At 53.2% G+C, this 26550-nt stretch overlaps 1 protein-coding gene across 1 annotated transcript in view; it reads right to left on the reverse strand.

Moving 5' to 3' along the window:
- Positions 1 to 7194: 7194 nt before the first annotated feature.
- RUNX3 (RUNX family transcription factor 3) overlaps positions 7195 to 26550 on the reverse strand; it is a 32509-nt gene continuing 13153 nt past the window's right edge. The window contains exons 4-5 of the mRNA XM_058819804.1: positions 18829 to 18993; positions 7195 to 7718 (exon numbers count right to left, since the gene is read on the reverse strand). Of these exons, the coding sequence (XP_058675787.1) occupies positions 7195 to 7718; positions 18829 to 18993 (689 nt within the window). The remainder of the gene's footprint in view (positions 7719 to 18828; positions 18994 to 26550) is intronic.

Genomic DNA, 26550 nt, shown 5'->3' on the forward strand with positions numbered 1-26550 from the left:
CTCACTGGGGGATGCTCACTGGGGGATGCTCACCTGGGGATGCTCACCTGGGGATGCTCACTGGGGGATGCTCACTGGGGATGCTCACCTGGGGATGCTCACTGGGGGATGCTCACCTGGGGATGCTCACCTGGGGATGCTCACTGGGGATGCTCACTGGGGGATGCTCACTGGGGGATGTTCACTGGGGGATGTTCACTGGGGGATGCTCACCTGGGGATGCTCACCTGGGGATGCTCACTGGGGGATGCTCACTGGGGATGCTCACCTGGGGATGCTCACTGGGGGATGCTCACCTGGGGATGCTCACCTGGGGATGCTCACTGGGGATGCTCACTGGGGATACTCACCTGGGGATGCTCACTGGGGATACTCACTGGGGATGCTCACTGGGGATGCTCACTGGGGGATGCTCACCTGGGGATGCTCACTGGGGGATGCTCACCTGGGGATGCTCACCTGGGGATGCTCACCTGGGGATGTTCACTGGGGGATGCTCACCTGGGGATGCTCACCTGGGGATGCTCACCGGGGGATGCTCACTGGGGATACTCACCTGGGGATGCTCACTGGGGATACTCACCTGGGGATGCTCACTGGGGATGCTCACTGGGGATGCTCACCTGGGGATGCTCACCTGGGGACGCTCACCTGGGGACGCTCACCTGGGGATGCTCACTGGGGGATGTTCACTGGGGGATGCTCACCTGGGGATGCTCACTGGGGATGCTCACCTGGGGACGCTCACCTGGGGACGCTCACCTGGGGATGCTCACTGGGGGATGCTCACTGGGGGATGCTCACCTGGGGATGCTCACCTGGGGATGTTCACTGGGGGATGCTCACCTGGGGATGCTCACCTGGGGATGTTCACTGGGGGATGCTCACCTGGGGATGCTCACGTGGGGATGCTCACTGGGGGATGCTCACCTGGGGGATGCTCACCTGGGGGACGGCCCCGCGCACACGCACGCGGCCCCGGCTCCCCTGCCCGCCCGTCCCGCCCTAATTAGAGCCCGCTATCGGCCCATCTAATGCGATCCCCGGGTTAATGAGGCCTCGCTGCGCTTTGAAGTGGGGCTGCCGCTGTCTGACGGCGGCGGGATCCCGGCGCTGCGTCGCTTAACAGCGTTTGTGGGCTAAGCCCAGAATAAAGACTCACATGAGCCTATTTTAATTTAAACTCTTCTGATCTCCCGGCCCAGCCCAGCCTCTGCACAAGAAAACAGCTTCCCTGCATCCCCGGCTGCTGCCGGCAGGAATTAACAGTTACACGGGGGCCTTGCTTTGCATGGACTGAATAAAAATGAAATGTGTGATTGAATCACAGAGCAGCACACGAGGTGCCTGCTGAGGCTTTCAAGATGTGGTTTTTGGGGCTGCCAGCACCGGGATGCAGGTTCAGGTGCCATCAGGAGGTGGCATGGCCCTGCTTGGTGGCATCTCTGATGTGGTTCAGGGCTGGAAGGTGGTGTCAGGACAGGTTGAAGCTGGGGAGAAAGAGCTCCCTGAAAAATGAAACATCCTGAACAAAACAGCTGCTATGACCTTGGGACAATGTTTTCATTGGGTTGGTTTTGCATTGCAGCAAACTGGAGAAATTCTGAGTTATCAGGAATGAAGAATTGGGGGTTTTTTTAGGGTTTTATACTTTGGGCACTGGACCAGCCCTCCACCCCCTGCTCCTCTCCCAGCTCTCATTGTCCCCCATCCAGCACTGGAGGAGCTGGGGGTCTCAGCCTGCAGATCCAGCCCTGGCCATGGATTTGCCCTTTGTGGATCCTGGCTAACAGCTCCTGACTTTTCCAAGCCCTGGGAATGGCACTGGTCACCTCCCAGGAGTGGGAAGGGGACAGAGCCCAGCAAACCCAGGCCAAGGGGGCAGCGAGATTCAAAGAGAGGCAAAAAATCCCATTTTTGTCCCTGCCTGGAAATTAAATGGTGGGGAAAAAACCCTCCCCAACCGCTCCTCTATATAAATTCCATGTATATAAATGTATATAAATATATCTCTCCCCCAAGGCGCGAGGTCCCGCTGAGTAAGTGGATGTGAATGACGTGTAACCCAACACTTGCCCAGACACCCTAATGAATTTTCCATGTTTTCCATCATTTAGCTTCTAAATAGGCAGCATTCACAAAAACACCCACCCCAGCCCCACAAACCCCCCGTCCTTTCCAGCAGGAAGGCCCTGCAGGAGGATTAACCCCCATGGATGCCCACGGAGGTGACGCCAGAGGGGGAACCTCGCTCTGCTCCAGCTGGGTGCCCACAGGGTGATTTTTTACAGGTGCAGGGGGTCCCTGGGGGTGCTGGATGGGTGCTCTGCACCTCTCAGGGCCATCTGGTTCCATTTCAGAGGAACGGGGTTTCATTGCTGTTTCAGAGGAGCAGAATTGGGCCTTAATGGTGCTGATTGCTCGTTTGGGCACGGTTCGTTAAGGGCCTGATGTGGGCGAGGCAAGAGCCAGGATCCTTCCCCTATATCCTGTGTAGTCTCAGAACCTGTGCAAGTTAAAAGATTATTTACCAAGGCAGTTTGGACACAACAGAGTCATTAAAACAGAGGCTGGGCTTTGGAGTTTGGGCTGGAATGAGAATAAAACAAGCTTTTTGCTGAGACTTTTGTTAGCTCTGATCTCAAAGGAAATAGTATTCATTTTTCCTAGGAGATTTTTTTAGCCCAAACTCCACGCAATTTAATATGTGAATGCTCAAAAAATAGCTTTTCAAGCCCCAGCTATTTTTTCCCTTTTTCTATTTTCTGTTGCAAAAGAAAATCCAAACATTCCTGCTCTGACTGCCTCATGCTGTTGCTTCCAGCCCTGTTTTTCAGCTTCCCCCTGGAATACAGGGAGCCCTCAGGTATTTGGGAGCCTTTGGGTGAGGCTGATGTACCCCACAACCCCGCACTACCATGCTGGGGTCCAGCTCTACCATTTAAATTCATTAAACTGGGGCAAAACCTGTGTGGAAGCAGGATGCAGCAGCAGCACGTTGGATGCTGTGCAGGGTAGGTGGCCTGGGTAAAAATGTCCCCAAAATAAAAACATCAACCTTATAAAAATATCACCCATGGAAAAACACAAATAATTATAATACCCATATAAAAATAATGCCCATATAAAAATCACAGCCCTCTGGCCCTCAGGTGTGGGGCACATTTAACACCATCAGCTCTCTGGGCCTCCCATCAACATTTTAGTGCTGCTGTCCCTGACACATCCTCGTCCCCTCCACGGGCACCTGCACCAAACCCACTTGAACCCCATGGATTCCATGGACGTTCCAGTGCATGTCAGTACAATAAAACCCTTTTTATTTGGCCTCTTTTTTCCCCTCTTTTCTTCTCCTTCTCTTTTCCCACTGCGGCTCTGACCGAGGCAGCGAGAAAAGCACGGATCCGTTTGGAACAGAAAGTTCCTGTAAATAGCAGCTACACCTCGGGGTGTTTCCTCTCCCAGTAGCTGTGGAGAAAAGGCAGCTCACTCTCGGGTTTTCCTTGGAACAAATTCCCGCTGGCCAGGGCTGTGGAGCTGGGTACGAGCATTTCTTGTGGTTTGGTTTGGGCTTTTCCTAATTTTTTTTTCTTTTTTTCTTTTCTTTCCCTCTTTCCACGCTCACGGAGATGCTGTGGAGGGGAGGCAGAGCTTTGGGAATGGCCCCACTCTCCTGCCCCGGGCTCATGAATAATTCTGGCGCTGAGTTCCCCGGCTCCTCGGGAGCCCGGACCCGCAGTGCCTTGGCACCGGATCCTGTTGTGGGCTGGGATTTTTCAATTTTTGCCTTTCAGCTGTCGTTTGGGTTCTGGAGGCGAGCGCTGAGTGCTGAGGAGTCTGGGCTCGCCCCGCTCGGGATTTGGGTCTTGCTGGGTTTGTGCGGGGTTTTGCGGCTGGGAGGGCGCTGACAGGAGGAGGGCGGGAGGCGATGCTGGGCTGGCACACAGCTGGGCTGGCACACAGCTGGGCTGGCACACAGCGATCACCCTGCCAGGGCTGCCCGGGGGCACGGACAGCGCTCCACATCCCTTTAAATGGGAGAGCTTTAAATGGGTTTTCAGCGAGCTCAGGTCCTCCCACCCCATCCCACCCTGCCTGCCCTCCCCTGGTCACCCTTGTGGTGCCAAACTGCGGCCAAGAGCAGCCCCCGAGCACCGGAGCTGGTACTGGGGTGCTCTGAACGAGCCGAAAATCAGAGCCTGGAGAAAGAGCAGCGTGAGGATGAGGAGCCCCCCCTGTCCCGGCGAGAAGTGAGAGGCGGGAGGCGGCGGGGCCACTGTAACCATCGTTTATTGATCCACATGGCATCGACAGCATTACAGGACGGCCCGAGCCCACGGCCGCGGCCCGCGGAGCAGAAATGACCCATCCCAGAAAAGCAGAACTGTCCCCGAGCCGGGGCTCTGTCCCCACGCCAGCCCCGCTGCTCTCAGGGCAGCCAGAGCTTCCCCGATGGCTTCTCCAGGAGCAGACCCTCCTCTTCCTCCTCCTCTTCCTCTGCCCTCCCCACCTCCCCCCTCCCCAGTGACAAGTGCTACAGGTTAAAAATCGGGCTACATATTAAATATAGGGCATTACCTTCAAGTAGGGCTGGGGTTTTACACAAATAACCACTTTTTTTTTGGTATCACTAGCATTTTGTTTAATGTCCGTCGTAAGACACCATTAAAAAACCCAACAACTTTAGCCTTCTTTATCTACAAAGATCTCTGATCTCATCTCCTTAGTCTGGTGATCTTTTACCCTGCACATACAAGTATTAGAAGCATCATTAAGAATCGTATCCTTCAACACATTTAAGAATTATATTATTATAACAAATAAGACCAAAAATTAGATTTTATAGTTAAATATTCTGTGAGCCAGACAAAGGGGCTTTACTGTACAAGCGATTGTGCATTCTTTTTTTTTTAAAAAAAGCAAATTATAGTGCAAAGCAAAAAACATTGGCCTGTCTCGTGACCATTTGCATACAACAGAGGTGCATCTATTTACACCTTCACATGACAATATGTCATAAAAACAACATCGTTGCCATTCTTTTTATTATTTTCTCCTTTAAAACTCACTACAAACAGTCTTAAATTAACCTACAACTACGAATGCCTTGTCTCCTTTGTGCTTTCAACCAGTGGGACGGGATGACAAATGCAAAAAGGCATCAAAACACAGGCTGCCCTGTCCAGCTCCAGAGCCGGCGAGTGCCGGCGCTAAGGCAAGTGGAGGTTGCAGTTATGCTTTAAAAAAATCATTATTATTATTATTATTATTATTATTATTATTATTATTATTATTATTATTATTATTGAAAAGAGCTGTTCTTCGTTGCTTGTGGAGCTCTGAGTGGTCATGGCAGCTCTCCAGGGCAGGCAGGATGTGCTGCTCCAGCCTGGCCGTGGTAGTGCAATTGCAGCGCTCTGTGCTGAGGGTGACCGGCTGCCAGCTGCGAGCTGGGGACAGGTGACAAGGCTGGGACGGTGTGGCTGAGGCACAGGGGCCCGGAGGGCAGCTCTGGGCCTTCCATTTGCTTGTGTTTATGGGAGGAGTGGAAGAAGAGAGGCGTGGTTACTGGTGGCACTGGGGCTGGGGCTGTCCCCTGGCTGCGGGCAGGGCTCTGCAGGGCGCTGCACTTATGGATCCCCAGCAATCTGTCTGTGCCCAGCCCTGCCAGCATGAAGAATCCTGAATCCAGCCCCTATTCTCATGCCAGCAGAGGGCACAGGTGGCCTGCAGGAGGTGACAAACCCTGTGTTGTGCATCAGAGCCAAGCCCTGAGCCGGCCTTGGAGGAGCCCACAGCCGCCTCCCAGCATGGCCCTGTTTGGTTGCAATCTCTGTGGTGCCAGCTCTGAGGGTGTGTGGTGCTTGGCAGACCTGGATCCTGCAAATGCCACCTGATGCCACCGCCACCTTGAGTGCCCCCTCTTCAGCTTATTCCTCTACAGCAAGATCCCCGTGCTGGGGTCACCTGGGGAAGGACAGGAGGGTGAGGGGATGGAAAAGGCTGCACAGCATCAATTCACAACATTCCCACCACCAGGAGTAGAAACTGCTCCTTTCTGCAGATCTCAGAGCTTTCAGGATGAACTGACACATGTGAGTCAAAATAAAAAATTGTGTCAAAATAAAAAAATTGTGTCAAAATAAAAAAATCCTCTCTGGGTGAGAACATGGGAAAGAACCAGAACAGAACTATGAGGCTTTGCCACCAGCTGTGAATGTTGCCACTCAGAAGGGACGGAAGGAACATGTGGAAAATGGTGGCAAGGCCATGCCAAAGGCTCCTGAGCCCCTTGGAAGTGCATCTCAAATGTTTTAGATTGTCCTGAATGCTGCCTTCACTTCAGCCACCATCACTGAGGTTTGCTAAGGGGAGCAAAGAGCTGAACGGTGAGGTCAGGACAAGAGAGCAAACAAACAAAACAAAACATCTCCACAAAAAGTACATCTCGTGTGTAAACATGGAGGAGGGGTCAGCCAAGCCAGGGGTCAGCCACGTTACTGATTGACAAACGACGACAGTGACACCAAAATGAACAATACAACTTGTGTCGTCAACAAATAATAACAATAATCACATCACAGCTCTTGTTCACGTGGCTGACTGAGCCCCAGAGCCCCTGGCTGTGCTGCAAACCCCACTGCTCTTTGGTGCTCAGGGACCCTTCACCAGCGGGGAGGGAAGGACAGGAGACAATGGGGGTTTTTTATTTTTTTCTCCTTTTTTTTTTAAAGTTAAGTTCGGTCCTCCTGCACTGGCAGAGAGATGGCTCGGATGACTCCCTGGTGTCTTCTCTTCTCTGAACCATTTTGCAGAGGAAGGGTGAGACTCTCCTCACTTCTGAATGCTTTGTGTTGGGAAGAGGTGCGAGTGAGATGAACGAGAAGTGTTCTGCAAGTACCAAACATCTGATTCCACACGTCCTTGGGGTTTTTTCCCTATGTACAATCCACATACCTAAAACATACGGAAGGAACCACATCAAGCGACACATTCAAGCCTCGCGGGTGTTCACCTTGAAATGTAACGAAGGTCTTGGTTGATCTTCGCTTGATGTTTGCATGAAGAGGATCCTTAACTTTTGGGTTGGAAGACTTTGGTTTAACTTTTCCCTTGGCATCACTTTGGTCGCTCCCAAAAGGAGCCACGGCGGCTGATTGAGTTAAAGACACGGATGCCCAGCCGAGCTCCTCCTCAGTAGGGTCTCCAGACGGACTCATCCATCCTGCCCGTGGTGCTCATGGCGGTGGGGGAATTGCTGTGGCTGCCGTCGGCGTCCACGCCATCGCTCTGCGCGCCCAGGCTGGCGTTCATCAGGTTGTTGCCCGCCGAGGCGCTGGTGCAGGACGAGAGCATGCGGGTGGGCGAGCGCTCGCCTCCCGCCACCATGGAGAACTGGTAGGAGCCCGAGGACGTCCCGTAGTACAAGTGGTAGGGAGAGGGGTTGGCCTGGAAGGGCCCGCTCTGGTTCTGCGTGGAGCTGGGGTACGGGGGCGGCAGGTAGGTGTGGTGGAAGCGGGTGGTGGTGGGCATGCTGGTCATGCTGATGCCCCCGATGCCCGTGGCCGAGGGCGCGGCGGTGTAGGGGAAGGCGGCGGACATGGCGCCGGGGTAATGCATCCGCGGGTCGGAGAAGCGCGTCTCCGTCAGTGCCGGCAGCGTGGGGAAGGAGCGCTCGAACTGCCGCGGGTCCGAGAAGGGGCTCAGCTCTGACGTGCCTGCCGGGGTGCAGGGGGAGAGGGGTGGTTAGACTGTGGATGCCATGGGACACAGAGAGAGAAATGGCGAGCATTTCTCACAGCGGCTTGTGAGAAATTTCAGGGAGTTTGGAAAGATGCGATAACTCGTTGAGTATAAACAATTTGCAGGTGGTGTTTTTCTACTTCGTTTTTCTGTTCCTCTGAAGGACAGTGGGTGAGGAAGGTGTTTTTGTTAGTTAGCCAATAGATTGGAACCTATTGTACCACTCTATAAAGCCGCATGGTTCTTTTGAATAAAGCCTTCTTTGCATTTTCTACCATCCTGCCTCTCGGTGCAAGAGGGATGTTAGAGCATTCCCAAGGAATCAGAAGGGAAAGCACCTCTTGGGTCTGCCAGGGAAAAGAGTTGAGTGACTTAAATAAAAACCCTAAACCCATTTGTTTAAGTTGCTCCCATTTCCTGTCCTAAAATTTGTTGTTTCCTATCCAAGAAGGGACACGGCTAAGCTGACTTCTCTTAGGGGTCTATTCATCTCGGGCAGATTAAAGCAGCACGCCCCATAAACACAGAAAAAAGATGTTTAGCCATGACATCAGCTGTGTAGTAAATAAATGGAGGCAGGCCCCAGACGGCCGGGCCCTGGGATCATCCATCCCTGCTGTATACACACACACACTCACACACACACATGGAGACAGGCAGGAAAAGCTGCAGCCCAGACCAGCCTGCTAAGCCTTCTTGTGGGTGGCCTGTTTGTGCTGATACCATCAGGGGATGGAGCCGATAAACACACAGCTGAAAACTCCCAAGCCAGGAGCCACTATATCCCTCTGCTCGAGTTCTCTGTGTATTTTTCTCCTTCCAAGAGGATAAAGAGAGTGAGAAATTCAGGCTCTCTGCTGGGGGAAGGGAGACCCAGGGCAGTCGGAATGTTCCTCAGCTCCATTGGAGGATGGAGCCCCCCACGCCTTTTCCTGGAGGTCTAAACCCAAAGGGGGTTTCAACCAGCTTGGAACTGGAAAGGGAGCTTGGCTTTGGATCCCGTCCTCCTGCAGGAAGCCCAGGTTAGAGGCAGGAATCCACAGCAGAAGCTCCTTTGAGGAGCTGGAGCCATTCCTGTGGGTCTCTCAGCTGTCCCAAGGCTGAGACAGAGCCCAGGAATCTCTGGCCTTGGTGCATTAAAGCGGAGAGAAATGAGGTTTGCTCTCCAAGCAAAGTGCACTTCAGACCTTCTCTATTTTCCTCTTGTTAAAAGCAGGGCCTTTCTCCTTTGCTAGTGGGACACCAGTCAGCCTCAAAAATGACTTTTTTTGGTTGCATCAGCTGGATTTTGTATCCCTCAGAGCAAGAGAATGTGAGGTGAGTATGCTAAACACGCCTGTTGGCTTTGGAAATGCATATACATACAAACACACATCCAGAGGATTGTGTGGCTGCTCTGCATGCAAAGGGACGTGTGTTTTAGATCTATTTATTACAATGAAGCATTTTTAACTTCTCAGGGCTGGCGTTCCAGGCCCCAAAGCGTTTCCCCAGGAGAAAACTCTTGATTTAATCCCTTCCAGCTACCGAGTGACACGGGCACGCTCCGGAGGAGCAGGTATGGAGGGGATTTGATGTGAACCTCCCTTCTGATCCCAGGTGAGTCCTTCAGCCGTGGAAGGAGAAGGGGAGGATCCTCCCTCCCTCGCCTGCAGCCCTTTTGCGGGCGCCCAGCAGCGCCTGCCTTCCCACGCAGGCTCCACGGAGGGGAAAGGCGGGGGAGCACCTGGTTTGTGAACGTGGCTGTGGCTCTGGGGCGAGATAAGAGAGGAGCAGAGCTCAAAGCTGCCCCAAACCACACTGCTCTGCACACACCCGGCGTTGGAAAGCGCCCGTGGAAGCGGCTGCCCGGCCACAGGGCCGACCCTGCTCCGCGCTGGGCTGGCTGGAAAAGCACAGCGGTGGGAAAAGCGCTCCCAGCCCGATTTCACAGCCCAGCAGGGACCCATCCCAAAGCCGTGCTGCAGCCACAGCGGCTGCCAGGCACTGAGGTTTGAGGGAGCTGAGGTTTGGAGACCAGCTCTGCGAGAAGCAGCCTGACCGCAGCCCCGTGGCGGTAGCAATCCAGCAGCATCACGGCTTGAGACAGGACCGTGGGGCAGAAATCCTGCCTCCACCTGGACTGGAAAGAAAAAGTGCTGCCTTCTGAATGCCTCCCCTCAAACTCAGCAGCCCTGCACTGAGAAAAAGCAGCCTCCAAATCCCTCTCAACCCCCAAAACACTCAGACTGCCGCTCGCTGCCTTCCCAGATGACAATCGCTCAGACCGCGCTCCTTCATTACTTTTCACAGCTCCATAAATAATATTCCATAAAATGCAAATCAAAATCAAACCTGAGCGCTCAGGGCACATTTCCTTTTTCCTCTATAACTCACTCAAAGAGGGGGTTTTTTTTAGAGGCTACATTTTATTGGCCTGAACGTGCACCATTTGGCAGTGCGTCCCTGCTACTAATTTGGACAGGAGCACGGAAGAGTGTTAATTACGGGCTCTGTGCGTGATGGGCAAGGCACAGCGAGGCTGTGGGGAGCTCTGCCAGGCTCTGAACCCCTAGAGCACTCTGCAGGGCTGTGATCTGCGAATTTTGATCCTTCAAAAAGCAAATCTCTTAGCGCGAACCCCTCAAACGGAACCCACACCCAGCAGAGCCATGAGGCATCCGAGTGGATGCGGCCAGCTCGCTTTGATCCCCACCAGCCTTGGGCTCTAAGTCTGGCCCAGAATAAAGCTCCAGCTTTCCCTGACCGGAAAAGCTCTCAGCTTTTCCCTGAGGCTACAAATAAACCCCCAAACCACTCTAAAAACAAAACCGCGGCGGCTCCGGCCCGAGCAGGGCCCGCCTGAGGGGGCCGCGGCCGCGCCGCCAGCAGGGGGCGCCCGCCGGGCCGCGGGAGGAGGCGGGAAAGAGGCGGGAAGGAGGCGGCCGCCAGAGGGGGCCGGGGCCTCGCCATCGCCTCAGGGCCCGTGTCTCAGGGATGCTGCTGTGACCTGTGAGCTTCACCTCGGGGCAGCCCTTCTCCCACGTGTCCTTCACCTCGGGGCAGCCCCTCTGTCCTGTGTGCTTCACCTCGTGGCTGTCCCTCTGTCCTGCGTCCTTCACCTCAGGTCTTCCCTCCATCACATGTCCTTCACCTCAGGGCTTCCCTCCATCTCATCTCCTTCACCTCAGGGCAGCCCCTCTGTCCGTCTCTTTCACTTCAGGGCTTCCCCTCCATCTTGGTGCTTTCCTCAGGGCTGCACCTCTGTCCCTTCGCATCACAATTGTCTCTCCAGTTCAGCATCCTCACCTCATCACCCTCTCCATCCTGGCTCCATCACCTCAGGGTTTTTCCTCCATCCCATCTCCTTCATCTCAGGGTTTCCCCTCCATCTTGGTCATCACCTCAGGGCTTCCCCTCCATCCCATCTCTTTCACCTCACAACTGTCCATCCACCTCAGCACTGCCCCTTCCATCTTGGTCGTCGCCTCAAGGTTTCCTCTCCATCCCATCTCCTCCACTTCAGGGCTGCCCCTCCATCCTGGCTGCCGCAGATCGGAGCCACACGGCCCCAGCGCCTGCCCTGCACGTGAGGAAATCTCCACTGAAACAACCCCAGCGAGATCCAATTAAAACACGGCCATTAACACCCTCCATAACCACCTAACTCAGCAGCAAGGACCCTCTGCCACAGCCAGGATCAAACAGCAACCTGGAGCAAGCAGCTGCTGAGCAAAGCCAGGGAACCAGGAGTGGGTGAAGCTGCACCCTCAGACCCTGCATTCCCTCTGGAATAACAACTCAAAATGGGCTTAAAAATCCCCTTCTTGCTGTCCCCTTCCCTAGCACACATCACACACATCTGCTCCGTAGTGCTGCCTCCGAGGATTTACTACGGTTTTCCCTCGCTTACTTGCCGTCCAGCCCCCATTTGCTTTTTTGGACCCTGGCAATCCGAGCTTGAGTACTTCAGTTGTCCAGTTGCCAATCAAAATATTTGAAGGAAATGTTTATTTTCTTCTCGAAATCACACCAGCTGCTGCACTAACTGAATAAGCCCATTTAGCTGTAAGAATTTAACCATTGTAAGAGTGAATTGAGTCCCCCAACTACTCCAAAATCTGACCCAATCTATCAGCGGAAATGTCAATGTTTTGGATGGGAGTTTGGGGAAGTGTGGAATGTGTATTAAATAAAAGCCATGTAAAGGTCAAAGCCCTGATTAGTAATGCCACTGTCTCCTCCTTAGGGCTGAGCTGCCCCGGGGACCGCAGAGGCCGGGACACACCCCATGATTTAATTGTGCAGCTGCAATTTGCACCTTTTGAGGACCCCCAAGTCCCCCCTGCATGAGAGGCCAGATAGAAACATGCTTTGAAAGCTGCTCAGCCCCTTTCCAGATAAAATAACAGCGGTGCAGTGACACAGCAGCTCTCTCTCTGCCTCAGAGACAATACGGGTCTTTCCTTGGGTGGGTGGCCAGGACATAAATGCAGAGAGACGCCCCTGATGGGTGCCAAACCTCAGCTGGGTCATGGTGGCGAGGGCTGGCCATGAGGTGGGAAGGGCTGCTTCGTGAGGTTGCCAACCACAGAGGTTTCTCTGGGTGTGTTCAGCCTCCTCCCTTCAGACCACATTGGGTTTGGGAGCTGCCTTGGATGGAGTGGAACTGGTCCCTGCACCCTGGCAGGGTCAGGGCTGGTGTATCTGCTCTGAGGTCCCTGGAAGCCTTTGAGATGAGGCAATGAACCCTGCAGATGGTTTTAGGGATTGATGTGCATCCATCCCTGAGGAGCAGTGGGTGCTGCCACTACCTCCTAACCCAGGAGCACATCTGCTCTGCCTGGAGGGAAGAAAGAGCAGCAAAAGCAACACCAGAATCTCTTCAGTGCTGCAATGGTACCCAGAAAATCAGCTCACCCCGGGCATGTGGCAGAGCACAGCACTGATGTACAGCAGGATCATCACTATCAGATCATCTGGGGCCAGGCAGGGACGTGTGGAACCTGAGCAGCTCCTCAGCACCCCAAATACCACGTGGTCTCCACCTTAGAGATGTGGGGAGCACGCGGTGCCTGGTGAACCCAGTCAGCAATAAACCTGAGCTCGTGTGCATATGTTACACAACAAATACTCACAGTGTGTGAGACACACAGAGAATAAAGGGAATTTAAAGGGAACTTGATAGCCTGGCACTCTCCAAGTGTATAGAATATAAAATATCATCAGCCTGGCCGTAGATCACTGTTCTAATTCTACGCATATGCATGCCTTGTGAAATTGTCATGAAAAATCTACCCCAGGGGAAAAAGCCCTGCTTTCCTGTCTCACTGCACAATGATGACAGTGTAAACACTAATGATACTTTATGCTTCTGTATGTAACACACCAGCATGTGTGTGACAGAGGGAACAGACATTCCTGCTCTGGATACACCTTTGGCTGTTTTTCCTCTGCTCACTTCTGTCACTCTTGGACCTCCAAGCCATCTTTGAGCGTTTTTCTGATCTTTGTCCCTCTCTGCTTATGACAACAACTCCATGTGGGGGCAGGGAGAGGCAGGTGGCCAAGAGAAGGAGAGGATCTCCATGGGAAGGTGCACGAGATGCACGTGATCTGTGAAGGCCCAGCTCATCTCTAGAGAAGGCGCCGCTCTCCTCCCTGCCCACGCATGCAGGCACGCTCTCACGCCTCTGTCACGTATGTTAGCAAGTTCATTTGTTTCCAAGTCAGGGCCAACTAAAAAAGAAAACGGCCCCTTCCTCTCAGCCCACGTAAAACAGAGCAAAATATATTTTGGGGGAGGAGGGGAGGTGTTGAAAAAAAAAAAGGAGGGTGTGAACAGCATCCGTTGTTACACGCCCATGGAGCAGGGCTCTGTATCTGATAGAACCAGCTCACAAACTGGGTGCACGGACTTCCTCTGCAGTCTGAAAAAAAATGCAAACCCCAAACCAAAACACAACAACACACAGGTCCTTATCACAGCATCGCCAGGCACCACCTCAACACTGCCAAGCACGTTTGCTGCTCAGTTTTGTGATTCTCCCCAAACACCGTGTGCTGCCGTGCACTCACACACGCGGGCCCAAACCCACCGTGCTGAGCAGCACAAACCCAGCCCCTGGGTCCTCTCCCACCCCAAATACGCTGGGCAGCAGCAGAGCAGGGAAAATCCCAGGTGTTCCCAGCTCAGTGGATCATGCACCACATCTCAACCTCTGCAAACCCTTCCAGATCCATTGGGATGCCCCAATTCTCTGGACCCATCCTCCTGGGGAGGACCCTGCTCCTAATTCCAGCGTGGATTTATGCAGGACCAGTTCAGCCCCACGCCCTGTGCCTGCAGAGCTTACATTAGCTCTTCTGCCTCGCCGTGTTTACCCCCTCGATGTATTTACACGGAGCCATCGGCTCCGCTCCCCGCCTGCCCTTTGCTAGACTAAACAAGCCCAGCTCTCCCGGCTTCCGGCACGGCCTCGCTCATCGCGGAGCCCTTTGCCCGCATCCCCCTGCCCGGCACATGCCGCCGAGCGAGTGGATAACGGTGCTGATCGGAGCGGGTGGGTGGGCTGAGCGCTCCCCTCCGCCCTGCCCGCGCTTTGCTCTTTACCTGGATTCAAAGGGTATTAAAACAAATTAACAAGCCCTGACTACATAAAAGGAAGCTGCTGGATTTACAACCCAGCCTGCAGCTAGACCACCTTGCCTGCCGAGCAGGTTTGGGCCAGGCCACGTCTGCCATGGGAATGATGTGATGGCACAGGGGGATCCAGCGGCCGGGAGCCCGGCTGGGGGCTCCCCACCCCATCTGAGAACGGCACTGCGGATCCCAGCATTCTGGAAAATCCAGGGTGGCACCCCTAAGGCAAATTCCAAGGGACTCCTTGCTGTTCTGTAGGGATGCAGCGCCCTGAGCTGTGGCTGGGGTTGGCCACATGTCCGTGGCACGAACGCAGCGGTCGCGGGCGCCTGGACTCTGTCCTGGGGGAATCTCCTGCCCAGCACTGCTCTGTGGTTCATCTGTGACAGTTCCATGCCAAATTCGCTGGAGGGACATCACAAATGCAAAGGAGAGGAGCAGAAAAGCAGTTTAAAGATAGACACAGAAGCCTGAAAGCAGGCAGGAAACCCATCTCAAGCGTGTTCCTTCCTTTGAGGCTGAAGCTGAATCCCACAATATGTTTTCTTCCCACTAATGCTTGCCTAGCTTCCTTTGGAAACAATTTAGTCTCTGCCCGTGGTAGAATGTTTTTATCCATTAAGAAACGGATATTTTAAAGAAACCATAAGTCAATCTGGACAGGGATTAGGAAGCAGCAATTCAGTGTATTTGCTGGGCCCATAATTCAGGACTCAACCTCAGAGCAGCCACGTTGCATTTCAGAAACAATAGGGGCACTTGCTGCCCATGCCAAGAGGCTTCTTAAAAGTAATGTAATACTTTAAAAATGTATATTTAAAAAGAAAAAAGAGAGAGGAAGACTTTACTTTAAAGGCATATGATGGAGCATTCTGCTGATGATAAAAATGTTGTGCTAGCCTGAAATAATGGATTGGGAACGAAGCTGAGTGAACTCCAGATCGGGGGATCTGAGACTTCACCAGTGAACACAGAGTCTCCCAAAAACCATTCTGCAGACACTAGGGCTAAGAGAGGCTTGCAAAAGGATCTGACATTTACTGTCCTCTGTGTGAAATCAAGGGAGTTTGGCTTCTCTGGAGCAAAAACAGGAGTGTGCAGGGGGACATGAAATGCATCAATCAAAACAGCTCGCTCTGGTACCAAGGAGATCCAATCTAAAATCCCTTTGCAATTGTCCTGGTGAGCACAAGGCCCCTCCATGCTGCTGGACAAGGCACACAATTGCTTTTGAGTGGTTGAAGATGTTTCCACCACAGAACTCGGGCGTGGGCGGTCCTGCTCTGCTGTTCTGGGAACAAAATGGTTCAGCCTGAGCCCCTGCTGAAACACAGGCAGGGGAGGACACAGAGAACTGGGGGCTGCTCCTGGGGACGACGTGTGTCTGTCACCAACCCACCTCCCCTGAGCCAGGGGGCCCTGAGAAGCAGCTGAAGGCAGACAGCAAAAGTCCCTTTAACATCTTGCTTCGCTTCTGAGAGCTACTTGAATTTTAAGCTAAAAGGCAAAACTGGAGTGAAGCAGGCACGCAAGGCTCTGGCTTCGCATGCCCCGTAATAAGGAACCATTTCAAGCCATCCTAATGACAGCTTGGTGTCTCGCTGCGGGGATGGCAGAGCTGGGATTGCAAACACTCACATTTTCCAGACCTCTCTGAAGAAGCATTGGGCCAAATCCTCAACAGAGGCTCTGCTCTGGGAAGCAGAGCTGGATGGTGATGGGGGTCTGCCTGCCTGACCTGCCCAGCACTGGGCCAGATTCTCATCACAGCTACAGGGGTGAACTCAGAGTTACCCTATTTACTCCCAGAGCAGCACAAGAGGGAATGAGATCTGCTGTGTGCAGGGTTGCCAGTGTCCATCCAGTTTGGGTACAGGCATGGGAAGGGATCAAGCCTCTGCCCATCTGAGTGGGGCAAGGCACGGCCAGAGCCACTGATCCCCCTGGCACTGCAGAGAGCAGGATCCCACCCGCTCGCTATCGGAGCCGCGCTCTCTCCTCCCACATTTCCTGGCATGCCCTTCAGAAACCATCGGCTTTCTCCTAGCAGGAGGGTTTTGGTTTGAGACCATCTAACCTCAGCATGATCATTTTACATGGGGGCTATTTATAACCTCCAGGGGCTGCTTTACTGAAAGCCTCTGCGAGTGGCTGAGGGCCAGGCCCTTCTCCCACTCCGCGCGGCGCCCTTGCCGTGATCTCCACCACAGCCACGGCTTTCCCTGCTCAGGAGGAGAGGTTGGACTGGGCCAGAGCACACACATCTCCCAAGAACCCCAATTCTCCCAGATAAACACTGTCTCCTGCCTGCCTAAAAACCCAAACTCCGCATGCTGTGGAGGTGCTGGGATCCCCCCACAGTGGCTGATGCTGTTCCTGAGCATCCCAGCTCCAGCCTGCTTTTGCCAGGAGCGGATTAGGAAGTTTATGCAAACTGCTTGGTCAGCAGAACAGGGAAGGCAAGCACCCCTGGCACACGAGCAGAGGGAGCTGGGCACTGCTGGAGGGAAAAACCTCCCTGTCCCCCTCTTTAGCATCCCTGCACAGGGATGCTAAAAACATTAACCTTGGGAAGCACCCCATGGCAGATAGCGGGGGCCGGATGAACCCCAGCCTGCCCACGGCCCCTCCCTGCTGATATCTCGTTCTGCTTCCCACTAATCGGCCTCTCCTGTGTGCTACCCAAGAACGTGCCAAGTCGTGAGAATTACAGGCCTGTTAACTCCCGTGTTGTTCTTGGCACGGGCCGGGCTCCACTTGCTCGGGTAAAAATTATGATCTTTGTGAATAAGCCGTGTGTGTGTGTGTGCGAGAGAAAGAGGGGTTTTAAAATGATGATTATGATTGGTCAAAGCCAGAGCTGTGTCAAAAGGACAGGGCTGGGATGAAAATGACTGAGCTGCTCCTGCTCAGATTTACGCTGGTAGGAACCCGCAGTCATTTTAAGACAGTTCCTCTGACTCGGGAACGAGGGAGCCAAGAGCAGAGCGTGCACAAACCGCCTTTTGCAGCATTCCTGGGACTTCGGATTCACTCCGCAGGAATGATTTCAGAGGCTAATTTTGTGTGGCTCCACTCCTGCTGTCACTTGACATTTGGGAATTTGGCAGGGGCGGTAGCTTGTGGCCAACTCCATTTTTTTTCTCGTTGAATTTGTGTCATCACCTGACTCTTTGCTCCAAACGGCGCTCTTTGGGTTTCTGGCACTGCAGGGGGCTGTGCTAATTTAAAATACAAATCTTTTTTCTTCCCCCAAGAATCTCTTTCTTTATGATGCGCCAATGGGACAAGCCTAGAAAACTCTTTCTCTCTCCTGCTTTTTTAAAAAACTCAAACGATAGTCCTACACAAAATGCCTGTGTTCTTCTCATAAACCTTGCTAATATCAATGAGAATTCCTAGTGTGGGGATTTGCATTTCAGTGAGAAAGAAATTAAATTTTCTCTGTAATTTTGGGCTGGGAGGAGCGGCGCAGCTTTTACAGTTCGGGTAACATTTTCAAACATGTTTTTACACCCAAAACTCCCTCTTTGCTAATGACACCGAGGCTTTCAAACAACCATATCCCTTCTGAAAACACAGCACGAGGGTTTTGGGAATTTTTCTATTAAACTTTCCCAGAAGGGCCTATTCTCACCAAAATTCCAAATACAGACAGCTTAAATACTGTTCCTTGAAGCCCTGTTAGTGTTTCTGCTGACTTTTGAAGGAAAAGAACCAGTGAGACTAAAAGTGCATGGAAAAGCAGCACAGAAAAGGACAGGAGAATGATCTCTTAATTCATCCTGGCGATATCTGCCTGTGCAGAAAGACAGGAGCAGCACAGCAGCTGAGATATTTTAATGCCTTGCTTAGTTTGGGACTGAAATTCCAGGATTAGCAGCCTGATCTCTGTCAGGTAGCTCCAGTGGCAATTCCTGCCCCTGTCCTGGCAGCGAGCTGCGGATTCCTGGGGAACGCCCAGGGACTGGGGCGCTCTTTGCCGCTGGCAGATGTGGGAAGAGCAAAGCTCTGTGTGTGTGTGTGTGCCCGTGCAGGTGTGCATCCGTGTGGGGAATTATGCTGGAGCTGGGCGAGGGATCACCACACTTGGCACCCACACAATGATAAGAAACCGTTGGGATTAGCATGTAAAGCACGGAACACCCTCCCTGGCTGATGCATAACCATAGCGCGGCTGCCTTCATGTCAGAGGAGCTGCTGGGTTCAAACGGCGCTGCTCTCACCTCCCTCGCGCTCCTGCTGCTCATTTGTTCCTCAAAACCCAGATCTAATGGTGCAAAAAGTGACTTAATGGGTGCAAAAAGGCTTCCAAGGTCAGGAAATCCACACAGACTCCTCCCTGGCTCCTCAACCAGGGGAGAGCCAGACTCCAACTCTAAAATCCCATCCAGATTGTTCCCACTCAGCCATGCCAGGAGCACGAGGGTTTGGGGGTGACACTGGGACCCCCAGGTGGTTACCTTGGATTGGAGTTTGAGCCTGGGAGCCGAAGTGGCTCGGGGTGCTGAGGGATCCACGGGGGTTGGGTGTTGTCGGGGTGACTCTCATGGACTGGCGCAGCCGTTCCAGCTCTCCGTAGCGGTCGGTGAAGGGTTTGGCTTGGTCTTCCAGCTTTTGTCTGTGCCCTGGAACATGATAAAAGAGTCTGGTATCTGATTAGCTCCCCTTTGGCTGCAGCAGCCTGGTTACGCAGGGAGCCAGCCTCTGTCTCTGTGGTTTGCTGTTACTCACACAGGATAATGGGTGCCAGCCCCTGCAGAGAGCAGCTCCCGGGGCAGGTGGACACACAGTGACCCACAGGGGAGGCTCCAGATCATCCAGAAAGTCTCCAGTCAAGGAGCTGGATCAGGATGCCCCTGCCTGACCAACCTCCACCAGCCCTCACTGACTCTGAACACAGAGGGGAGACGTGCAAGGCAGGAGAAACCATGTGCTTGCAAAGTGGGGACTGGGGAACCAGCAAAAATTGAATTTTAAGTATTTTCTACAGCGTTTGCTCATTGCTTAAAGAACAAACTCCCATCTTACTGCATCCCTCTCCCAGCTGTGCCCACCCAGCTCAGTCAGAGCCAAGTGGGGCTGGAGGAGGCACAGGAGGGATGGGATCAGTCCTCACTGGTACCACACCTTGGCCACCTCGCTTTGCTTCTCTCTGTTCCTCTTTGCTCCCCATAAAACGGGCAGACAAATCACCCACCTCCCCCAGGCAGGGCAGCAGCTAATGAGCGTTCATAAAGCACTCCCAGCTCCTTAGGTAGCAGCTGCTGGCACAGGGCAGTAATTATTAAATTTATGCTAATTGTCCCGAGGCGAGAGGCGCATGAGACGCACTTGATACATAACTTTCACATTTTACTGTATTAATCATCGCCAAACAGCTTCGCTCTCTCTGGACCGGATTCCAGTCTCAGTTACACCCGCACAAAGCTGGAGGGGCTCCAGAGGAGCCTGAGCTCTACATCAGTGCGGGGTTCAGACCTCGGCTTCTCCTGTTCCTGCCCTGCCGCAGCCAGACTGCCCCACAACACCCCCGGCTGCCTGCACCTGCCACGGAGGGACCGTGCCCAGGTGGCACCGCCCCATCCCGGCCCCATCCCAGCGCCCAGGGGCACAGGAGGTGTGCAGGCACGCCGGGAGAGAGGCTGGCAAGAAACCCCTCTGCAGCACTTCAGAGAGCTGGCCCTTATCAGATCCTGCAGCCCGACATCCACCAAGCCAAGCTCAGCCCTTGGTGGCTTCTGAAGAAGAAAAGGAAAGCAAAGCAGCGCGTTTAAAAGGCGACGAACGCGGGCACCTCTCACCCCCCTGCCCTTCCCCCTCACATCTGCACAGCTCTGTGAGCTGTGGCAGTTTATAGCAAAGTCACAGAAAGTCCCCACACTTGCCCCTCCTTAAATCCAGCGTCTGGTATCTCCTGATCTCCCACTTGCCTGGCTGAGCCTGTGCTTGCCAGGCTGGCTGTGGGGATGCTGGGATGGGAGGGAAGCTCCAAGGGGAGCTCACACTCCCAGCTGAGCTCCACACCTGTCCCAGCCACAGATTCCAAGGGGCTCTGACCCTTCTCTGCTCTCTCCACAACCAGGTGAGCCCCACCGTCCCCTCCAAGCTCTATAATTCCCAGATTTCCAGGGATGTGAGAGTCCAAACCGAGGGAAAACGTGCTGGCACCAGAGAGGAAAACTTGGGGAGGACAAACCCAGCAGAAAGCAAAACCTCAGCGGTATTTTGAAAATGTATTTTCCCTGCTGTGTGAAGTAAACCAAGGAAACCTCAAAGCAAGACCATAAACGATCTATTCTCATCTCTGTGTGTCCCCAGACCTCAGGCACCTCTGCATTATCCAGGGCCTTTGGAGCTGTGAGCAGCATCTGTCACATAGTGCTTTCTCCAGAGGTAAAGTGTGTGCACTGAGATGTCTTGTTTTAGCCCACATTTTATTATTGCACTATACATTTAAGCACAGAAGAAGGAAAATAGTGTTATATTTCACATTTACCCAGTTTTTTTTGGGCAGAGCTTCGCAGGAAAGCCAAAAAGGACTTCAAAGACCAAGTTCCCCAGAAATCTAATGAAAATTAAATTCCCTTTCTCTATCTCAGCACAAACCCCATCCTGTGGTGGTATCTGGCATGTGACAGGGAAAATCCTGAAAAAATATATCAAGTGATCTCTATGCTGATAAAGTTTTGAAAGATTATTCAGCCATGCAGCCCCACCAAGGGCTTCATGTGCCTCTATCGTGCTGCACTGTGGTTGCTCTGGTGCCCGCGCTGTCTGAACGTGGGCACAGTCCCATGGACTTTGCCAGCCTGGAGCAAACACATCCAGAAGGGGCTGGTTTGTGGGGAGACCCAGCAAAACGTCCCAAACCCCTGAAACTATCCTGCTGAAAAGAAAGAGGAAAACTTGATGCAAATATAAGTCAAGGCAAACGCAGGGGTGGTGGGATCAGGCTCTTCCCAGCCCCTCTCCAGTCTGTGTCTCACCTTGTCCCCATGTGTGGAACCTGGCAGCCCCAAACCCTGTGAAACAAGGCAGAGAATGAGTTAAAAACCACCAGCTTGGCCTGCCAGCCCTCTTTAGCTCAGGCTGTCTCCCCAGGACTTCCTGCCGCTTGTCACTTCGGGCTGGGGACGTCAGACTTTGTCACGCAAGAGAGAATCGCTGTTAATGGGTTTCTTTCATCAGAACAACCTGAGCTTTTTAATTTCTGCAGCGGTTGGCTTCATTAAAAGCCCTTCCCCATCTGCCCACAGCTGTCACGGAGAGGAAACCAGCGAACAATGGCTCATACCTTAGAGAACAGGAAGGTGGTTTCTACCTTCACCCAAGCACTGACTCAAAGCCTCCCGAAGCCAGTGGGTGGATTTTCACTCAACTTCAAACAGCCCCAGCCCTCATCCCAAAAGAAATCTGTCTCAGAAGCCTTAATCACCCCAACCTGTGAGTTTTGGGGCACAAAAGGCACTGCTGGGGTTGGAGATTCTGTGCTGCATTTCCAGCTGGGCCACCACTGGCTTGTAGGTCAATATTTATGGAAACAGCAGAGCCCAGCATGGTCAAATGGTGGCAGCTCCTGACCTTGGGCACTCCTTGTCAGCAGCGCCAGGGTTTTAACGCTGGATCGGGTTTCAGAATCTGTTAATTCTGGTATTGAACCTGACATGATGTAAACATTGACAGATCACCTACGATCCTGATGTAATAACAAGATCTGTATCAGCATATCAAACAAACTATCCCGTTGAACACTTCCCAGCTGGAAGAGCCAATGTGAATTTGACACTTTAGGCCAGTAATAAGAAGCATACTGGAAGTTTTGGGTGTTTCCTTGGAATGCAGACAGCGAAGCAGTGTGTGCCACACGAGCTCAGGCCCTCCGAGCCATGATTTAAAGACATGCTTTCTGCATTAAAATATTTCAAAGACCAAACAGAGTCTGCTCTTCCTTCTAGGAGTGTGCAACCTGATGTGGCTTCCCAAGCCGGGACCAGGATGGGGTTTCCAGGCAGTGGAGGGGGAGCTCCAAAAGCAGCTGATTTCCTCAGGTTACTGAGATGCAGAATATTAAATTGAGCAAAGGAAGAAAGGAGCTCCAGGAACTTCATGGCTCGAGTGACACCAAAATCCCAGAGCTGAGAGATTTGATTAAAGAAAACTCTCAGTGGGGTGAGTGGGAGCCCCAGTTCCCTGATTTCTCTGCAGATGGAGTTAGATGAGGCGCTGCAGAGCCGTGCTGGGCTCAGAGCTGGGTGTCACGCTCATCCCCAGCCCCCGGCTCAGCAGATGTTGGGAAGTGGCTTGGCCCTCCCCGGGAGCCTGGCTGCGGAATGCTGGCGGCAAGCTGGAGCGGAGGAAACGCCGGGGGACGTTCACGAGCACACACACACACACACACTGCAGATCATTGCCTCAGCCCCAGACTGGAGGAGACACGGCCAGGAGAGGGTGGCATGGGCTGGCACAGCAGCTTGAGCCACACTCAGCCTCCTTCAAAGCATCCGAGCATCCCCCTGGCATTCCACCATCCTCCCACCAAGGCTGTGCTCAAATATTCCCAGCCTAACTCCGGGGCTGAGCCAGGCTCACCAGGAGCAGTCCCTGCACATAAAGGCTTAGTCTCTACACGTCCGTGAGAAGGGACCACAAGAAAGGGATCAGCAGTGGATAAAACTCTGTCTCAATGTGCAAAACACCTTTCAAATCCCTCCCGTGGCCCTCGAAATAGGTACTTCAGAGAGACACAGAGGCTGGAATTTTTTCCCAGTCTGAGTCTCGGCTAGACTATCAAGTCCCAGCATGTGTTCCAGAAAGAAGCCACATGTGAAACTCCCGTGTTATGGGAACAGCAGGCCTGTCCCTTGCAGCCAGTGCTGGGCTGGTTTCACCTTTGCACACCTCTAACACAAGGCAAGAACGTGGCTCAGGCTCCACCTGGAATCCCACCTCCAGCTCTAGACCTGCATGGGAAATGCCCAGCCAAGGAGGATTCAGAGGAGCCCCACTGCCAGGGAAGGAGGGAGGGAGGACAGTGCAGAGCTGGGAGCTGGAAGGGACTCAAACATGACGCAGGATGACGGAGGTGCCCTCCGAGCCCCAGTGAGAGCCAGCCCCGCTGCTAAAACCAGAGCCCAGGAGTTCACAGGAGGGAAACGTTGGGAGGCACCGTCCCTTGTGCTGCCGAACAAAGTCAGGCACAGATAACTCATTATTCACATGTTTGAAGTGGGCCTGCTTACGCCATTTGGAAGGAGAATCAGTCACGGCCGGGCTTTGCTTTGGTTTCCTCTGGCTTTCGTGAGACACTGCTGCTACTGTCTTTCTGCAGCTCGGGGAGAAAGGGGAGTGTGGCGCAATGCGCCCCGGCTCGCTTGTCCTGGCACAGCCTTCACACCAACAACCAAAGGAAAATAATATTTAAAGGGGTGGGGGAGAGAATTAGGAAGGGAAAAAAAAAAAAAAAAGAAAAGAAAAAAAAAAGGCTGCTAATTTATAAAGCTTTTTTAGCTGGTGGTGGTCTGAGATGAATTGGCTGCCTCTAAAAGGATGAAAATAAATATCCCTCTTTTTGAAGGAAATAGGCTGGCCCCGGGCCAGCTGGCAGGAAGCACAGAGATATGTTGCATTTACAGTAGGTTTTTAGTGTCTGAAGCTCCAGCAGCGGGAGAGATGTTCGTTCTAGGCTGGCTGGGACTGATTAGGAGGCTTTGGGAGCCCCTGATCTCCTCTCACTCCTGGGTTAGTGCTCAGACCTCTCCTCTGCCTCTCTCCCTGTCCGCCCTGTGCCCACCCTGGCAAGTCTCTGATAAACCCTGTTGGGGCCTTTGATTGTGCTGGGAGACCCCAAAACTGAGCCCTCTGGAAGGAAAACAAAGCAGGGCATTAATCTAAACAGAAATCCAGGGTAGTGCTTCCAAAAGCTCCAGGGACCCGAGAGCTGTGGCCCATTCCCAAATCAAAGGGAACATCACGCCCAAATTTCCACACAACTGCAGCTCAAATGCCTGAAGGACACAGGATCCCTATTCCCAGGGTTTCAAGAGTCTTTCTGGATTTACAAAATATTTGAAGCCCTTCAGAAGACAGGGAAAGCTGAGGGTATTCTCAGCAGTGGGCAAATTTCATCAGGTTTAAGCATTCAGGCCACTTGTGCCTCACTGAAAATCCCCACCAGAGCTTTCCTGCCTTTTTCCATCCAGAGCAAGAACTCTGAAAATCTGCCCCTGAGACTGCAGAGTGAGCTGGGTGGGGGTTAAAAGTTGTGATTTACAGATATGAAAGCTGCAGCCCGGGTGTCACAGCGCAGCAGGTGGGTGCACATCTGCGGGAAATTGGGCAGCTTTCAGAACAGGGTGCAAAAACCACCAGCCCCGACGGCCTCTCTGCAGTCACTCCCCATTCCAGGAAGGCAAAATTCACTCGTGGGCTGTGATCTGCTTCTCATGGAATCAGGCAAACCCCCTGATTCCGAGATTCCTGAGCTGGGTGCTGGGAGGAAGCAGAGAGATCTCAAGGACATGCAGCTGGTATTGCCTCAGCCCTGGCTGAGATCAGATTTTCAGATTCCACAGATCCATGGAGAGCTGCCAGCCCCAGTGAGCTCCTGCTGCTATCTAACAACCTGCACTGGGACCTACCCGTAGAGCTGGTTCCTCCCAGTTCACAACCTGTTCCATTAGGGCCAGCACATCACATTCCTTGGGGTGACACTGGTTGAGGACACCGTGCCCGGGATGGGGAGGACCAGGTGCTGGGCTCAGCCCTGTGCAAGGAATGTGCCGTGGTTCAGCTGATGGAGCTGAGATGTCCCTGCTCTGTGGGGAGGGAGCAGCGATTTGCCAGCCTGGCCTGTGCTGTTGGGATCAGACCTGAATTTTCTCAAGGTTTGAGGATGCTGAGCGCTGCTTTTCCCTGCATTTGAATACTGATCCCCTCCATCCCAGGACTGAGCTCCAAGCTCCATCCCCAGAGCCTGGCTGGTGTTACCCTGCTGGATATTTGCTTTGGATAACAGCTGGATAATGGCTTTGCACTGGCACAAGGAGCCCCAGAGCGACGGCACCTGCGCTGCACCCTCATCCTCATCCTCATCCTCCCTGCAATGCTGCTCCCCAAAGCCAAGGGAGCAGAGCTGGCCATGGGGAAAGGATTCCCTGCTCCCACATCTGATTTGGAAAGGGGAACCTCCCAGCACAGAGGTTCCCATCCCACTGCCACCATCCCCGGAGGCTGGGAGGGCACCAGGGGCACCCCCTGCTCGCTGTGTCCCTCTTCTTCCTCGCCTCTCTGCCCCGCTCCCACCACAGCAGAGACACTGGGAAGAGTAAGAGAAAATAATGCAAACTCATGTCTGAGCCCCTTCCGCTGCAGGAGGAGTTTGTGATTGATCTCTGCTGCCTGCAGGACAGGTGACTGCGCGCCGGCAGCGGAAGAGAAGGGTCGTAGGAACTCAATTTCATTTCACTCTGAGTCAAATCCTCTTCCTCCCTCTGCCACATCATTAAAGTGATTGGTTGCACTGATAAGCCCTTTCGGGAGGGAGAAACAAGATGTGTCCTGCCTGACATCTGATGTGATCTTGTGGTTTTGGTTTGATAGTTCTGGTCCTTTAGCTGTTGTCTTCCCTGAAACGAAACTTGTCTTTTAGCACTGCCAATTTTTTCCCCCCTTTCCTTTCCAATCTGTGACTCTTCACTGTGTCCTCCTGAGCTCCTGAATCCTTCCTGAGGGAGCTGGGGCCACGCTGCATCAATAACCCTGCAAATCCTCCCCCCAGCCCCCTGCACATCCCTGCTGCCCCCAGGAATCACAGACAGGTAAACTGAGGCACGGGGTAAATGCTGCTCCTTTGGGAAGGAGCGAAGCTCGCCAATGGCCTTGTTGCACTGCTCACAAAAATCCCTTTTTGGTGCCACCTGCATCCCATCCCAGCCCACCCACCCTCCTGCACAGCTCCCTTTGGATCACGCTGCTGCATCCAGCAGGAATTTCTTTTTTTGTGTGTTTGAATTTGGGTTTCTTGTTTGTATTTGAATTTCTTCTGCTGTGCCTTTGAACAGCCCCTGACACAACCTAACACCGAGCACCACCAACATCCACCTGGAAAAAGCCTCCAATGCAACTTAACCCCCCAAACATCCCTCAATGACCACCAGATCCCACAGAAAACCCTTTTGATCCGT

Source organism: Ammospiza caudacuta, chromosome 25 (assembly GCF_027887145.1).
Source record: "Ammospiza caudacuta isolate bAmmCau1 chromosome 25, bAmmCau1.pri, whole genome shotgun sequence".
NCBI lineage: Eukaryota > Metazoa > Chordata > Aves > Passeriformes > Passerellidae > Ammospiza > Ammospiza caudacuta.